Genomic DNA, 16872 nt, shown 5'->3' with positions numbered 1-16872 from the left:
AAAAAAAAAAAAAAAAAAAGGCCGGGCGGTGGTGGCGCACGCCTTTAATCCCAGCACTCGGGAGGCAGAGCCAGGCGGATCTCTGTGAGTTCAAGGCCAGCCTGGGCTACCAAGTGAGTTCCAGGAAAGGCACAAAGCTACACAGAGAAACCCTGTCTCGAAAAAAAAAAAAAAAAAAAAAAAATATATCTGGTGCTGTTGTTAGACAAGACATGAGCTTGGGTTTGGCACAGTCCCCACCACTCCCTATTACTGTACCCAGGGCTTCCCCGTTCATCCGCAACGTCATGGCCTTGTAACCTGGTCTCTGCCTCTTATACAACATAAATACTTCACGTCGCTCTCTTCCCAAAAGCTCAAAGAACAGTTTAGAGATGAAGTCACATCCATTTTTCCGATGTGTGCAGAGGCTGCATTAATCACACTGAGAAATTTGGAGGCGACCCCAGAGATGGCACCAGTGGCTTTAAAGGAATGCAGAGCCAAGCTGGTGTGCTGCCTTGTCTCATGTGGGAAGCCCTTAGCCCCATGATATGGAAGGGGGCCCTTAACCACATGCTGTTCACATCACCCCACCTCAGCTACCACAGAGCGGGCCCTGGAGTCGGGGGAAGGATGGAGAGCCCTGAAAGGTGGCTAAGCAGGATGAGGTAGAGTCTGTGTGTCCATCTGGCCTCGGAGGCAAGTTACAAAGTCCCAACACACTTTCAGGGACCCATGAAATGGTTTTTTATTTCTTTTAAAAATCAGCCTGGAATGTATCTTCCCTTACCCCAGCAGAACCAGAAAATATTATTGCAGACTTATGTGAATGGGAGAAATGGCTCCGGAAGGCAGGGATGTCCTGGGGCCCACAGAAGCCCTCCTATAGGACTGAGGAAGAAGATGGCCACCCCTCACTCCTCCAACGCATGCCAGCCCACTTTATCAGCCTGGATCAGAAGTCACCTCGCTTCTGCTGTCCAAACCGGTGACTCTCAGGAGAGAACATGAAGCATGCAGAGAGAAGGTGGGACTGGGAGATGCCTGAGTCGGTCACGTACGTGCCTGTCTTGTAAGAACCGGGACCTGAATTTGAGCTCCAGAGCTCAAGAAAAAGAGCCAAGTGTGTGGAGCTCGCACTTAATCCCAGCACCGGGGAAGTGGAGACAGCGGATCTTTGGGGCTCTGTGGCCAGCTAGTTAACCTGCTCGGCCAGTGAGAGGCTCTGCCTCAAGAAAACAAGATAGATGGTGCCTGAGGAACGACACCCCTGGCCTCCACGTGCACACTGTCACCCTGTCACACAAACATGCACATGCATGTGTGCCTGTGCGCGCGCGCGCGCACACACACACACACACACACACACACACACACACACACACACACACAGAGATGCCTGTGTCTCAGGTGGGACATTCCATCCAAGGAATCCACAATTTCCCAGGGTACACTCCACCCCCAGACCTATGATTTTGTGAAGGTTGCCACTCTGAGAGATTCCCTACAGAGGACTCTAACCCTGCTGGCCATCTGTTTCTTGTAGGAACTGAGGAGGGCTGGTCAGCCCCGACTCCTGCCTTATGCCTTGGCTTTCTGTTGTACAACAGGAAAGGGCGGTGACCAGGCCCTGGCAGGACTCTGAGAGCTAATTAGATGCCAAGATCTCTGGGCTCACAGATTACTTCTTAATTGTTTGTGGGTTTAACATAAGAGCTAATGATGGAGGGGGAGGTACCATCCCAGGGTAGCCCTGACTTCTAGATTGTCTAGGGGGTCATTTGCAACTTGTTAACATTCGTCATCAGGGTGATTCAATTAGCAGCTCCCTGGCACAGGTGTCCACCCCCAGGGTGGCAGAGGCCTTGGGCTGAAGTGGGAAGGAAGGTGGCTGAGAAGCATGTTCTCCAGAGGGCTGGGAAAATTCACCCTGGGGGCTCCTGGCACCTGGGGGCAAGAGGAGAAGCAGCCTATCACCCCTCCAAGAAGGGAGGGAAGGGTAGAAAGGGCAGCGTGCAGGGGGGATGGAAACTGGTTCTCACCATGCAACTCACAGCAGCATGCCTTTTCTGTACCCTGTGTTGCAAGGTGTGGAGAGGAGGATGCTGCAGAGGGAGAAGAGGCCCGCAGCTGGGAGCTTGGTCCCTAGCTCACTTTGCGCTGGCCTCCAGCTCTCAGCGAAGCCTAACTGGGAAAACCTGAAGCAGGGCTGGCAGCCCAGGATGCAGAAGCCCCGGGAGGAAGCAGCCAGCCTTGTTAGCGCTGACCTTGGCACCCAGCAGCTCCTGATGGATGGGGTTCGGCCTGGACAGGCCCCATGGGAGCCGCAGGCGATCCATTACAGGCCCCCTGGTCCCCATACTGCAAGCAGCAGGCTGGGGATAAATCTCTGTCTGGGCAGCCGGAGAGCCAGAGGGGAAACAGCACCGTATGAAAAATGTCTCTGTCCTGGCTCTAGCTACAAAGCTCATGAGAAAGGAAAGGAGGGAGCACCCCAAAGAGGAAGGAACCCCAAGTGCAACCTTGTCTCAGGCCACTGCTCAGTCTGGACCCCATTCAGCCTGAGTCCCTGGAGATCCAGTTTTGTGGAAGCCTGCAACCTTGAGGACCAGAGACTCCTGCCCCTGCTGGGCAGCTGGACAGATTCAGATGTTAGCCAGAACTACCACCTCTGGAATCCCCTGTGACCTTTAATGAGAGAATAGAACTCCATGCCTGATGCCTGTGCTCACTCCAGGAGCTGCCTAGAGTTTCAGTGGCTTTGCTCCAGCGAGAGCTGAGTCCTCAGAAGTGAGCTCAGGGTCATGCTGAAAACTATAACCAGTTGTTCCCAGTACATCTAGCTGTTGGGGGTCGCACAACTGCACCAGGCCACTCCCATCACCACAGTCGCAGCTCAGATGAGGAGCAACATTCTCCCCCGGGGTCTTGCTCTGCCTCCTGGAAGCCTGTGTGTACAGTCACCGTGGAGGGAGGCTTGGCTTAACCCTGGCACTACCACCAACTGGCTCTGTAGCCTTGATCAGTTTCCTCACTGACAGAACAGGGAGGTCAGTTCCCATTCATTAGAATTGGGAGCAGTTAATGGGATCGTGTGTAGGAAATGCTCGCCGCTGCACTCAGAGGTCACATAGGGAAGACAGTGAGAACACCAGCCAGGAGTGCGGCCCGCAGAGTCAGTGGTCCTCGTGTGGGTCTCTGAAGCCCCTCCATTGTCTCTGTCATGGCCTCGAGGAGTTGAGGCCAGATGTGGTGTCTTCTCGGCATCTCTTCCCAGTCAACTGCAGGACTCCATTCCTGGCACTCCCTCCTTGCCCCACACACCATCCTGGCAGCTCCCCTCTGGCTACTGTCCTGTTAGCAGATCTTCTCCTAAATGTTAGTGCCATTGTTATCGTCTTCTTCTTTTTCTCCTCCTCCTCTCTCTCTCTCTTTTTTTTTTTTTTTTTTTTTTGGAAGAGGTCTCATATAGCCCAGGCTTGCCTGGAACTCCTTATGTAGCTGAAGATGACCTTGAACTTCTGATCCTTCTGCCTCCACTTTCCAAGTGCTAGGGTTACAGCCATAAATCACCACCATGCCTGGTCTTATCCAGTATGGGGGTGATCAAACCATGTCAGGCAAGCGAACCACCAAGTGACCCATCGTCCCCAGCTCCGCCTGGCTTTTTTTTTTTTTTTTTTTTTTTTTGGTTTTTTCGAAACAGGGTTTCTCTGTGTAGCTTTGTGCCTTTCCTGGAACTCACTCTGTAGACCAGGCTGGCCTTGAACTCACAAAGATCCGCCTGCCTCTGCCTCCCGAGTGCTGGGATTAAAGGCGTGAGCCACCAACCGCCCGGCCCGCCTGGCATTTTTTAATGTGGCGCTCCAGGTATGATCCGAGCATCAAGGGGTCACCTCCCTTGTTTTTTAATTTCTTCCTCTAATGCAGCCAAGGGACACAGTGTCTGAGGCAGCACCATGCTGTGCACCGTCAGCAGAGTCTGTGAAGTGACAGGAATGCCTGGCTGTTCGGTCCCTTCTCAGAGTCTCAGGCAGACAGACTCTCTACTTTCAGTCATTGTCTCGAAGCCTGAAACAGACCGGGACCACATTTTTCCTCCAACAAACCTTAGCCAGGACCTGTGTGTGCCAGCCAGAGACTAAGGCTCTGGTGTCGTTTTTCTTTCTTTGCTGTGTTGGGGAGGGAACCCCAAGTGTCACTCACAATAGGCCAGTGTCCTCCAGACTAACAATGACCACCTCAGTCTTCTGGGGCCTGAGCAACCAGAAGGGAAACTCAGCCAGAAGCTGAGGTGCAGCTACTGTGGTGTGAGGCCAGCTGGATCCTGGGAAGGACCCGCGGTTGCTCTCTCCTCCCAGCTCCCAGCTGGGTCTTCCCAGATCTCCTGGCTCCCTCTTGCGGTCAGCCAGGCCCCTCAGCAGCCACAGAGCCCTGACAGCTAAGCATCTCCTCCCCTCCCAGGACTTTGGGTGTCTGGCTTGGATTTGGGTATTGGCTCCAGCAGAAGCAAAATAAGGCAGTGTGATGGATGGGCCCACCATAAATTTGATAAATAAATCCGCTTGGCAGAGAGATTCACAAGGCCTGTCAGGCGGGCAGCACTTATTTAACCGCCTATGAAACTTCTTCCATTCTTCACTCTCGTCCCTCAGGCTGGCGATGCCTGAGGACAGGGTGAACAGCACTACAGAAAGAGGTAGTAGTCACTGCTTCTCATTCCTCCACCACCCCAAAGCTTTCAGCTCCCTGATCTGTCTGTCCAGATCAAACCAGCGGGATGAGCCAAGGCCTCTGTAGAAGCAATGGATTGCTACAGGCTCCAGGTTCAGATCCCAGTGTGGTCGTGTGATCATGCATTCAGTCAGCCAACGCTCACTGAAGGCCTCTTCAGCTAAGAGCCTCTAGTCAGAACTGGAGATGGAGAGATGGGCAGAGGCAGGCCTGGAGTAGCCAGCGCGGTGAAGCCTTGGAATGTTGCCTCAGAGTCTGAGTCTGTTGGATGTGGAAGTCAGGAGAGGAGGAAGAGGAAGGGCAAGGAAGCGACATGTGTGCTGTGGCCCCTAGCCCAGGACTGAACTGGAAGGTGGGGAGCCTTTAAAAGGTAGAGCCTAACTGAATGTCAAGTAAACCTCTCCCCGTCCCAAGCTGGTTAGCAGCAATGTGCCACATTCAGGGGGTCGGGGGGACCTCATTGAGCTCCGTTATGTTTAGATGGAGTTCTGAGAACTTTCAGGAAATCTAACCCGCTGTCCTGACCCCAGGGAAAGTGCAGTGTCACCCTCTGCCATGTCACCTCTGCATGGTGTCTGTTAGTGCCTCTGTCCCTGTCACCCACATTCAGGCTATACCAGTTCCCAGCCCCACTGCAGAGCAGGCCCAGGCAAGCGAATCTGCCATTCCAACCCTCTGTCTCCTCTCTGAAAACATGAGAATCTAAAGGGACATACACACACACACACACACACACACACACACACACACACACACACACACACACACACACGCACGCACGCACGCACACACTGACACTGTACTGTCACTTAGTGAGGATGTAAATAAGGGTTTCCAATATGGAACAGTGACAGACAGGTGTGTGTACAGTTCATCTGGCCTGTGATCAGGGTACCCTTTGCTGGCTGAGGGATGATGGACCCCACTGGTGACTCTCCCTGAGTGTGGCATGAGGCGGAGCAGTAGGAAAGCCTCAGCTGCCTGGACTCCACCAGCTCCGGCTCAGGCTGTTCCCTGGCTCCATATCTCTGACTCACTGTTACTGAGAACACAGGACCAATTAACAGCAGGAACAATTAAGATATGCAGGGGCATGGGCACCCCCTCCCCACAAGCCCTTATTAAAATACATTAATAATTAAGCAGGCCTTTAATAGCTACAATTCTGGCCTGCAGACATGTCTCTGTACAGGCCTCAGGATGCAGCCTGCTTTGAGAGCTGTGTTATGGCCTTCTGCACTGGTGATGAGGTTTGACAATCCCACCCTGGCTGGAATGCTGCCATGGGACAGTGAAGCAGAGCTGGAGAATTCCCAGTGTTTCCCAGCTGATTGCAGAGGTGAAGCCTTCCCAGCTGGGGCCAGACCCTATACAAACCCTATACCCCTCATGTTTCTCTTTGAGATAAAGCCTGACCCTCCCTCTCAAGGCCATGGGGTGTACAAGCTGACCCTGCCACAGAAGAAAATGGCAGTGGTTAGCTTTGTGTATGCAAAACACTCTGATGTCCAAGTGTTAGAACAGCACTTCAAAGGACAAGAAGGGACCATGGTGAGCTAAGAGATCAAGAATAGACGTGGCGGGACAGCTGTGATGTCTGCACTCGGGGACGGGGGTGAGGGGTGGAGGCAGGAGGATCAGAAGTTCAAAGCCATCCTTGCCTTCATAGCAAGTTCCTGGCCAGCCTGGGACACATGTGATGCTGTTTCAGAACATCATAATAAAGCAATTATCAGTCCTCACCAGAACAAGACCCCTAAGACAGACCTGAGAGAGGCCAGGCCAGCAAGGACGGGATACATGGAGGGCATGGGTTCTGCGCAAAGCACAGCCGGTGGGGTGTAAGACCCAACTGCCCAGGTTTCTCATCAGTCTAGAAGCACAGGAAGTCCAGTGTTTATGTGCAGTTCTGCCTTGTTTCTTTTTAATGAAGCAACTCACCCAAACTTTTGACACTGTGTGTGTATGATATGGGTATGTGATGTGTGTGATGTGTGTGGTGTGTGATCTGTGTGTGTGATGTGGGTATGTGATATGTGTGTAATGTGGGTGTATGATGTGGGTATGTGATGTGTGTGATGTGTGTGGTGTGTGATCTGTGTGTGTGTTGTGGGTATGTGATATGTGTGTAATGTGGGTGTATGATGTGGGTATGTGATGTGTATGTACGATGTGTGTGATGTAGGTGTATGATATGTGTGTGTGATGTGTGGGTATTATGTGGGTATGTGATGTATGTGTGTGATGAGTGTGTGATGTGGGTGCACACTGAAAATGCCATGGCACAAACGTGGAGGTCAGAAGACACCCTCAGGTGTTGGTGCCTGCCTTCTACCTTGGTTGAGACAGATCTCTCGTTTGCCACTGCTTACACCAGGCTAGCACACCCTGGAGCCCCTCCCTCAGTTTCCTCTGGTCTCTGTGGGAGGGTTGCAGGTACAGATGCTTGTCAGGTTTACATGGGTTCTAGGGTCCAAAGTCGGGTCTTCACTCTTGCCTGGTGATTCCCAAGCCTTCTCTCCAGCCCTCTCTCTTTTTTAAAACTTATCACACGAGACAAGGAAACCTCTCTGCCTTGCCCCCGTCCCTCCTCCTCTTGTGCCCACAGATCATGTGGCCCTGTCTTCCAGGCGACTGCTCAGAGCTCTGCTTTTTTAGGGGGTCCAAGACTGGTGATTACAAGGCACCTCTCCTACTTAAAAGTAGGAATCTCACCACCGAGGAAGTAACTGAGGGATTCCAAAGTTGGGCTTGACGCCCACATGGCACAGGAGGCTGCATGAGCCTGAACTTGGGGGTGTCTGGCAAAGAGGGGTACACCCGTGGGAAACATAAAAGGTGGGGTCTGCATTCGGCCTTTGCACTCTCTAGGATTTCTTGCGGTTACCATGGCTTAGCACGCTATTTCCCACTTGGTGTATCTAGTCTGTCTGAGACTTTGTTTTAACACATCTTACAGGAATGTAGGTACTGATCATTTACTTCATTATTTATTTATTGGGCCAAATCACTCCCACAATTCTTTTGCCTTCCAGTATAATCTGATTTGGTTTTCAACATGCTTTTAAAGTAAAGAAATAAATACAGCGGAGGCTTGTTAAAGGTGATCACCAGGGAATGGGCCTTGAACCCATAACTTTAAAGTAATAGCCCCATTACAGGGCGGGGCGATGGGTTTTTAACTGTTCCCAGGCATTTAAGTCAGAAGGGTGAGGGGCTTACCACACAGTCTGGGCAGCTCCAAGTCCTTCCTGAGGCCATTTAACCTCCATTTACAAAGAAATAAAGCGAAATTGATGCTGATCAGGCCGGCTGGGGGATATTTCTGATCCATAAAAGCCCTCTGTCTGCAATTTGTGGAGTGGCCCTGTCACATGGGAAAGGCCTCACTGATAAAGATAGAGCTTTATGGCCCGATACTCACGGCTAACAGCAACCTAATGCCACATTTTCATTTCTCTGCAATTAATGTTAATGTCGACTACGAAATTGTCATTAAATACCATTTTAAAATCCATTCAATTTGCATATGCAAAGCTCATTTACCATCACAGGAGATGCAGCAGGCACTTCATCACGTCTTTGCCCTGGAATTGTGGCCACTCCGTTTTATAGCAATTTAAGATTTTTATATTGGGAACTGATGATAATGCATGGCCTTTTTGAAACCAGCTGACTTGAAGGATGGAAAGCTGAAGCCCCCAGGGACCAGAGGTTCTGGGTGTCTGTGCCATGCCTACATGAGAAAGAAGGAGACCCTAGGGAGGAGCCTCAGATAAGGAGCCTGCCACCTGACTGGAAGCCTGACTCCATCAGCGGCAATGCTGTGTGACCTTGGAGTTTTCTCCTCACCTCTCTGAACTCTCTACTTCTCCTGTTTTCAATAAGAGCTCCCAGTCAAGTGATTGCTAATGTATGTTCTAATATTTAATGTTTCAAATAGAAGTCTACTTAAGAATCTGGGCCAAGCTCTGACTTGTATGAATTTGAGGAGGTCAGTTAACCCCTCCCGAATTCCTGTGGGTAGATAGGACCTCTACTAGTCTCCAGTGAATGTCTAATGAAGGTTTATAGAAAAATGGGGAGAGAGAATGAGGTTACTGGTATGGCTCCCCTATTACACTGGAGGAGGGAACAAAATTCCCAGTGAAAAAGATTGTCAAAACTCAAGACACAGCGATCACATTCTAGAAGCCCATATATAAAACAGGAGAAAGTAGGAAGAAGTTCAGAGAGGTAAGCAGAGCTCCCAAGGTCACACAGCAGGTAGTTCACTGAGCTGAGCTGAACTAAGCTGGCAGGCTCCTTGTCCAGTGCCCCCTCCTTTGGGGACTTGGGAACAGAGACAGAACTGGTACCAGAGGCTGACTCTTGACCCAGACCCCTGATACCAAACTGTCTTGAGGATTACAGGGTGGGCTACCATGGTAACTCTACAGTCTGCAGATGAGGAGGGCACCTTCACGAGGTTGGACTGCCATGATCCAAGAACCCAGGTGATCAGTCCAACCCAGAAGCAACTTTCCCACAGGCCTCACCATTACCACATCGTAGTGGTGTTTGCTCCACCCGTGACCTTGGGCTATAGGCCCCGAAGGAGGCCATGCTTCTTGTTGTTGTACATGACCTCTTAAAAAGAGAGGAGAGAGGGGTCACAGAATGGGCGGAACACTCCTTAAAAATTTCCTGCTTCACTGAAAGCTATGCTGGAGACTCAAACCTGTAGGCTGAAGACAGACGCCCCAACATTACAGAGGAACTTTGGATGACTGTCCAGGCAGCCAGCTGTCTCTGTCATTTCTAGAATTATGAAAGTTGCTTGCAATGTACTTCCTGTTTACTCAGATAATACTATATCCTTCTGGGGTCTTTGATGGAGTTAACACTAGATAGTTATAGTTACAGTTTTCAAATATAAGATAGATGATAGAATATTTTCTTTAATTTTACCAAATACAAATAGACTAGATATTATCTTGCTTGATAACTGTTTTGTTATATATAATTTTGCTATGTTAAAGTTAAAATCTTCCTTTTTGATTAGGCAGAAAAGGGGAAGTGCTGTGGGATGTCTTTCTTTATGCTGTGAATATGTGTGGCTCCCATTGGATAATAAATAAAGCTGTTTTGGCCTATGGCAAGAAAGCTTACAGCCAGGAGGGAAATCCAAGCAGAGATACAGAGAGAAGAAGGGCAGAGTCAGGAGAAACACCATCCCACTGCCAAAGGAACAACAAGATACCAGCACACCAGTAATGCCATGGCCAAGCGGCGACATATAGATTAATAGGAATGGGTTAATTTAAGATGAAAGAGTTAGTAAGATGCCTGAGCCATAGGCCAAACAGTTTGTAATTAATATAAGCCTCTGAGTGATTATTTTGTAAGTGGCTGTGAGACCTTGGGTGGTAGAGATTTGTCTGGACTGCTGGGCAAGGCAGGACCTGAGAAACTTCCGTCTACACCACATTCCAGGTTCTAAGGGTGGTGTGCACAGAAATGCACTTCTAATGGGAGGTTGGCATGCTAATGATAAGGGGTTGCTGGACTGGACTCTGAAGAATGAGAGTATTTTTTCCTGGTGAGATGGTATGAACTGAAGTTCCCAGGAAAAGCTACTTGGGTATTAAACATTCTACAAGGCTGATTGACTGACCTTAAGGATTGCAGAGAGTTGGAATGCTGCAGGCCCAGAGCCAGATTTTCTTGGGCTATTTTTAGCCCCCTTTTTAGGCCTTCCTTGCCCACCTGTGTCTGAGCTAACAGCCTTTCGTAAGGTACACACAGAACCCCTCTTCCACCAACCCAAAGACTAAGAATGTCGTCAGATGGCATCTGAGGCCTAAGCAGAGGCTTCCCTGCTAGGAGCTGGCGGACTTTTGGGGGTGAGTTTCAGTTTGGGAAGAGGAGCAACAGGAGGGACTGTGGCTGACGGTGACAGGAATGTGCCCATCCCCACGGGTTAAAATGATAGGTCTTGTATTGCCTGATTTTACCACAATAAACCCATGAGAGGAAAAAGAGATTCCAGCCAACCAGCAAGCAACAAACAAAACAGGAGAGGAGTGGTGTAGCCAGTTCCTGGGGGCAGGGGATTGGGTTCCCTGAACGGCCGAGCTTGAGCCCATGGCCTTCCCTGGAGTCAGGGTGAAATGGGTACCCATAATGCACATGAGCTGACGTAAGGGGGAAAATCTGGAGAGAGACACTCTGATGGAGGCCGGCATGAGTCCGCAGAACTAGGGAGGTCTGCAGCGACTGATCTGAGCTCCAGACTGGTCATGTCTTTGCTGTAAAGTCCATGGCACTGATATTGGCAGTGACCCTTGTGGTCTATGGGATCATAGGACCAGAGAGCTTGTTTCTCAGGGTAACCCAGGCTTCCGGGGTACAGGCCAGATTTTCGACATTTGTCTGATGCTTTGCGGCAGGAGAGCTTTCATAAGTCAAACACTAATAATACAGTTTACCATGGAATAGTCAACCCAACAAGATTTACCTTTATTTTATGTGAGTGTGTGTTTGCCTGCATGCATGTATGTGCACCATGTGTGTGCAGCGCCCACAGAGACCAGAAAGGGTGTCAGGTCCCCTGGAACTGGAGCTACACATGGTTGTAAGCCCCATGTATGTACGTGCTGGGAACTGAACCTGGGTCTTCTGCAAAAGCAACAAGTGCCCTTAACCACTGCCGAGCCATCTCTCCAGCCCCCAATCTCCTCGCTCTTGGGTTACATTTTGAATTGCATCATCTTAACTACGACACAGCTCATGTGTGCCGAGGGCTCACTGTCCAGCTGCTATAATCGAGTCTTCAATGAAGTTAAGTCTTAAAACCTCTTAGCAAGGAGGCGGCAGGCACTGCTATGATCCCACTATACAGGTACGGGAACTGAGGCAAGGCTCCTGGCTAGCCACGGTCCAGACTCAAGTCCTCATACTTTCGCAGCAGGCACTTGGCTGTCTGAGCCCTCTTTCCAGCCCCAGTTGGTAGATTTTGTTTTGTTTTGTTTTGTTTTGTTTTGTTATTTTAAGACAGGGTCTTATGTAGCCTAGGCTGGTCTCAAACTTATTGGCAACGTAGACAAGAATGACTGTGAATTCCTATCCTCCTGCCTCTGCCTTCAAAGTACTCTGATTGCAGGCGTGTGCTACCACACCTGACCAATGACCTTGAATGAGAAAAATCTTCAGCCAGTGTACAACTGTTTCTGTTCCCCGGTGGTCTTGTCACCCTCGTTAGCCACAGAGAAGGTAGGAGCTGGATTCCCTGACCTTACCGTGAACGGATCCCAAAGGTCACGTTGGGAGGGGCAGGGGGTGGCTCCTTCTGTCGCCGCTCTTCCTGGTCGCTGATTCGGATGTCATTAAGTTCACGATAGAGCATATTTTCCCGGGCAGTCACCAGGCCAGCTTTGACAGCCCCACGGTTCATGGCAATATAGTTCCGGGTCAGCTCATGGGGGCATGTGGGTTGCTGCTTAAACACATTCCAGTGCCCAATGGCTACAGGCAAGGAGACAACAGGAGGGTGGGTGTCAGTGGGAGGAGAGGGTACAGGGCTCCCATCACTCCCATCACAGGGGACAGTGCTGCCTGGCCCTGGCCAGCAAGGTCTCCCAGAGATCCCAAAGCGGGCATGTGATGGTCAGCTTTAATTGTCAACTTAGTTTCAAGGAGAGATTGTCTACATGGGGTTAGCCTGTGGGGGGTTGTCTTAACTAAGTTAATTGATGTGGGAAGATCCAGTCCACTGTGGGTGGCACCGTTCTTAGGCAGGGGGTCCTGGACTATGTAAGAGTAGAGAAGTCAAGCTGAGCACAGGCAGGCATGTGAGCAGGTGTGCATTCACTCTCTCTGCTCTTGACTGAGGATGTAATATGTCCATCAGCTTTATGCTTCTGCCTCTGACTCTCCTGCAGTAAGGGGATCCCCTGTAGTAACCTGGGATTGTGAGCTAAATAAGCCTCCCTACCCCCTAAACTGTTTGTTGTCAAAGTTTTGTTCGTTTGGTTGGTTTTCCCCAAGACAGGGTTTCTCTGTGTAGCTCTGGCTGTCCTGGAACTCGCTCTGTAGACCAAGCTGGCCTAGAACTCAGAGATCTTCCTGCCAGTGTTGGGACTAAGGGTGTGTGCCACCACTGCCTGGCTTTGTTGTCAGAATATTTTATCACAACAAAAACCAAACCAGTTTGGCTTGACTTTGGCTTTGACTTCCAATGGGACCTCGGGGGTTGGCCCTGAGACTGTTCGGTGCTTACTTCTTGGTAAAGAACAAGGACAGCCACACTGGGGGAATCTTTGATGGTCCCCTCCCCCTCACTCCTGAACCCCTCATGACTCTCCTCTTTGGCCGTGGTCTTACCACTGGGATACCAGCTCTTTCCCTCTTTTTTTCCCTCTGTCCCTGCCAAGCAGCTTTATCAAATCTGGCTGAAAATGGGGTGTGAGTCTCTCATCCAAATGAGTCCTCTCGGGTTGGGGATTTAGCTCAGTGGTAGAGGGCTTGCCTAGCAAGCTCAAGGCCCTGGGTTCGATCCTCAGCTCAAAAAAAAAAAAAAAAAAAAAAAAAAGAGTCCTCTCCAATCTCTGTGCTCCCAAGGACATCCACTCACCTTCAGGAACCCCTCCATCCAGCCCCCGGATGTAAAGTCCGTAATTGAAGTTGATGCCAGGCAGGCTGCAGCTTCTCTCCCGAGGCTTGCCAAGCTCTGCCTGTTGGGGGAAGAGGGCTGACGTAAGGGGCGGAATCTCAGACTTAGCGGAAGTGATCACAGTCTCCCCCGGCAGTAGGGGGCTGATAGGGCTCTTCCTGTGAGTGGCAAGCAAGCTGCACGTGGAGTCCTGAAGCATCTACACAGCAGAGCAGCTAGCTGAGTCTGGAAGTCCAGACCCATTATCCTGGAACAGGAAAAAAGTTCAAGAAAACTGAAGGAGGTGACAGGACACTGTGGACACTGCATACTTGCCGAGGACAGCCCCAACAGTGCACAGGTGCCCGCGGGGAGCCGCTTCCTCTTGAGTTCTCACCTGGGGGCGGGCATGGGAACTCATGTCACCCTCTTGGCATCTGGATAGTGAATCCTACCTTCTGGGTGTGCAGAAAGCTCTTCCAGGATGTCATCACCATCAGCCACAGACCGCCCCCCATTTTAGAGACAAATCACCCACAACTCCTAAGGGATGAGGAGTCTGTCCAGGACAGGCAGATTTAGCCTATGTGAGGAACCCTCACATAGGAATGAGCAACGGACCCACAGTAGGGAAAGCTAGACCGTTTCTTCTATGATCTTGCAAGATTGGGAGCCACCCTAGACAGTGGTGGACATGCCTTGAGCACAGAGCAGTCATGTAACCCCGGGGGCTGCTCCTGCTCCTGCCCTCCTTTCCTTGGGCGTATTGAGAGTGGCGGGGAGTGGGGGGTGTACATATCAGCTGCTTACATTTCTCTATTTCTTTCTCTTTTTTTAACATTTATTTATGGAGGTGAGCGTGGCAGACAGAGGGTGTTTTAGTCAGGGTTACTATTGCTATTGTGAAACACCGTGACCAAAAGCAAGTTGAGGAGGAAAGGATTTATTTGGCTTACATTTTCACATTGTAGGCCACCATGGAAGGAAGTCAGGGCAGGAACCTGGAAGCAGAAGCTGATGCAGAGGCCATGGAAGCAGAAGATGCTGCTTACTAGCTTGCTCCCCATGGTTTGTTCAGCCTGCTTTCTTATAGAACCCAGGACCACCAGTCCAAGGGTGCCCCCCCCCCCAATGAGCTGAGCCTTTCCCCATCAATCACTAATTAAGAAAATGCCCTACAGGCTTATGTCCAGGCAGATCTTAGGGAGGCATTTTCTCAGCTGAGGTCCCCTCCTCTCAGATGACTACAGCGTGTGCCGAGTTGACAGAAGACTAGCCAGCACAGAGGACAGGCTGTGGGACTCCTTCTCTCCTTCCGTGAGAGTCCCAAGAGCTGAACTCAGGACGTCAGGACTGGCGGCAAGCGCTTTTACCTGCTGAGTCCGCTTGTCCCATATTTGTCTTTTCTCAACTGAGACTACATGCATTTATCTCTACTTTTTACACACACCCCGTTTATTTTAAAGCTTTTTAGACATGTGAACATTTTTAGACATTCATCACATCTGTAGATTGTTAAACAAACTTAGCTGCTAACAATATTTGACTTGCTGGGAGGTGGTGGTGTGGTGGTGGTGGTGCACGCCTTTAATCCCAGCACTCGGGAGGCAGAGGCAGGTGGATCTCTGTGAGTTCAAGGCCAGCCTGGTCTACAGAGCGAGATCCAGGACAGCCAGAAAACCCTTTGTCTGTGGTTACACAGAGAACCTTGCCTTGAAATACAATAATAATTTTTGACTCTAATCTTCTAGTAGGTGGGCATAGCTTGACTAGCAGATGCCTGCAGGGACCCAGCATTTCTGATGTTTCTCTAGGTGGGCAGTTGTCTTGACAGTGGACCACTCTATGCTTTTTCCTAGGACTGGCTTCTTTCTTAAGCTCCACACCTCTCTAGAATGGAAGTTCCCTGAGGCTGGAGGCCCTGCCTTGCCAGGCACACAGAGCATCTCCTACACCTTCTTCTTCACATGTGAATACTCTCCTGTGGTTCCTCCCATGCCTGCGCTCATTCACTTCTCACAACCATCTAGGGCAGTGGTTCTCAACCTGTGGGTCACAACCCCTTTGGGGAGTCAAACAACCCTTTCACAGGGGGTCGCTTAAGACCATATATTTACATTAGGATTCGTAACAGTAGCAAAATTACAGTTATGAAGTAGCAATGAAAATAAATTTATGGTTGGGGGTCACCACAACATGAGGAACTGTATTAAAGGATCGCAGAGTTAGGAAGGTTGAAAACCACTGATCTAGAGGCTCAGGGCTCATCACCCCCACTTTTCAGATGGGGAGCATGAGACTGCATATGGCCCTGGATAGGAGGGGCAGAGTCTGGGGGGAATCCCAGTTTTCCATCTTCAGCCCATGAGCTGAGTAAATGTCAGGGCCATGTGGCTCTCTGGTGCCGTCAGTCTGTGGACCGTGGACACACTCTTGCTGGTGTATCTATGGTCACAGGCTGAGAGTACCCCCTAGTGGCCGGGATTATGTCTCCCAGGATCTGCCCATGTTGGGCCATTCTGAGGATCTGGCAGCTCCCAGCTTACAAAGTGTTCCATGGTGTCCCCCCTCCTTGTTGGGGTGTGGAGGAGCAGAAGTCGGGGAGTGCCCTTCAGCTGCTCACAGCTCTAGCTAGCTGTCTAGGACCTCACCTGCAGCCCTTGCTGCCTCTGCAGCTTTGGCTGTAGCCCTGCGGCTGAGGCAGAGTATCCCACCATCAGCTGATGGACCGATAGGCGTCCTGGCTCCATCTCCTATACTCCTGGTCTCCATTTACCCTTCCAGCCCTGTCTCCACTGCCACACCCTCATTCCCAAACTTAAAGTGTCCTCTCCCCCATCTGAGTGTCTGTACTTTCCTGAGATGGGATCTTTTGTAACATAAGCTGGCCTCAAGCTCACCGAGACAAGGATGATCTTGAATTTCTGATCCTCCTGCCTCCACTTCCCAAGTGCTGGGATTCCAGGCTTGAGTTGCCATGCCCAGTTTGTGTAGGGCTAGGGATCAAACCCAAGGCTTTGTGCATGCTAGGCAGTATCATTCTTACATCCTCTCCCACTCACTTGGGGATTGGAAGTACACCTCTTCATTGCCAGGAACATACATACTAGGCCCTCTTGTATACGGGTCATACAGTCCCTGAGGCTCCTCTTCTTGGTGACACATGGTAGGTGTGCAATAGATGCTTAAGATAAAAAGCTCCTTGGGGGCGTGGAGTAATAGCTTGGTGCTTAAGAGTGTGCAGTGCTCTTGTAGAGGTCCCAACCAACGTTGGGAGGCTTGCCACTGCTTGTAATTCCAGCTCTAGGGGAATCTGATGCCCCCTTCTGGCCTCTATGAGTACTGCAATCAGGTACACATACCCAAATACAGACACACACATTCACATAAATAAAAATAGTTTTGTATTTTTTTTGAGAGAGGGTTTCGTTATGTGGCCTTGACATGCCTGGAACTCACTATGAAGACCAAGCTGGCTTTATATTCATGGAAAGCCGGGCGGTGGTGGCGCACACCTTTAATCC

The 16872-nt window shown here is 50.4% G+C and overlaps 1 protein-coding gene across 3 annotated transcripts in view; it reads right to left on the bottom strand.

Moving 5' to 3' along the window:
- Window positions 1–16872, bottom strand: part of Cfap77 (cilia and flagella associated protein 77) — a 130325-nt gene that overhangs the window by 46122 nt on the left and 67331 nt on the right. For all 3 annotated transcript variants that reach the window (XM_052725280.1, XM_052725281.1, XM_052725282.1), the window contains exons 2-3: window positions 13331–13430; window positions 11997–12222 (exon numbers count right to left, since the gene is read on the bottom strand). In XM_052725280.1, coding sequence (XP_052581240.1) covers window positions 11997–12222; window positions 13331–13430 — 326 coding nt within the window. The remainder of the gene's footprint in view (window positions 1–11996; window positions 12223–13330; window positions 13431–16872) is intronic.

Source organism: Peromyscus californicus, unplaced genomic scaffold, assembly GCF_007827085.1.
Source record: "Peromyscus californicus insignis strain IS unplaced genomic scaffold, ASM782708v3 Scaffold_7__1_contigs__length_154581171, whole genome shotgun sequence".
NCBI lineage: Eukaryota > Metazoa > Chordata > Mammalia > Rodentia > Cricetidae > Peromyscus > Peromyscus californicus.
The sequence above is the reverse complement of the archived record's forward strand: the minus strand, read 5'-3'. Positions and strand labels throughout refer to the sequence as shown.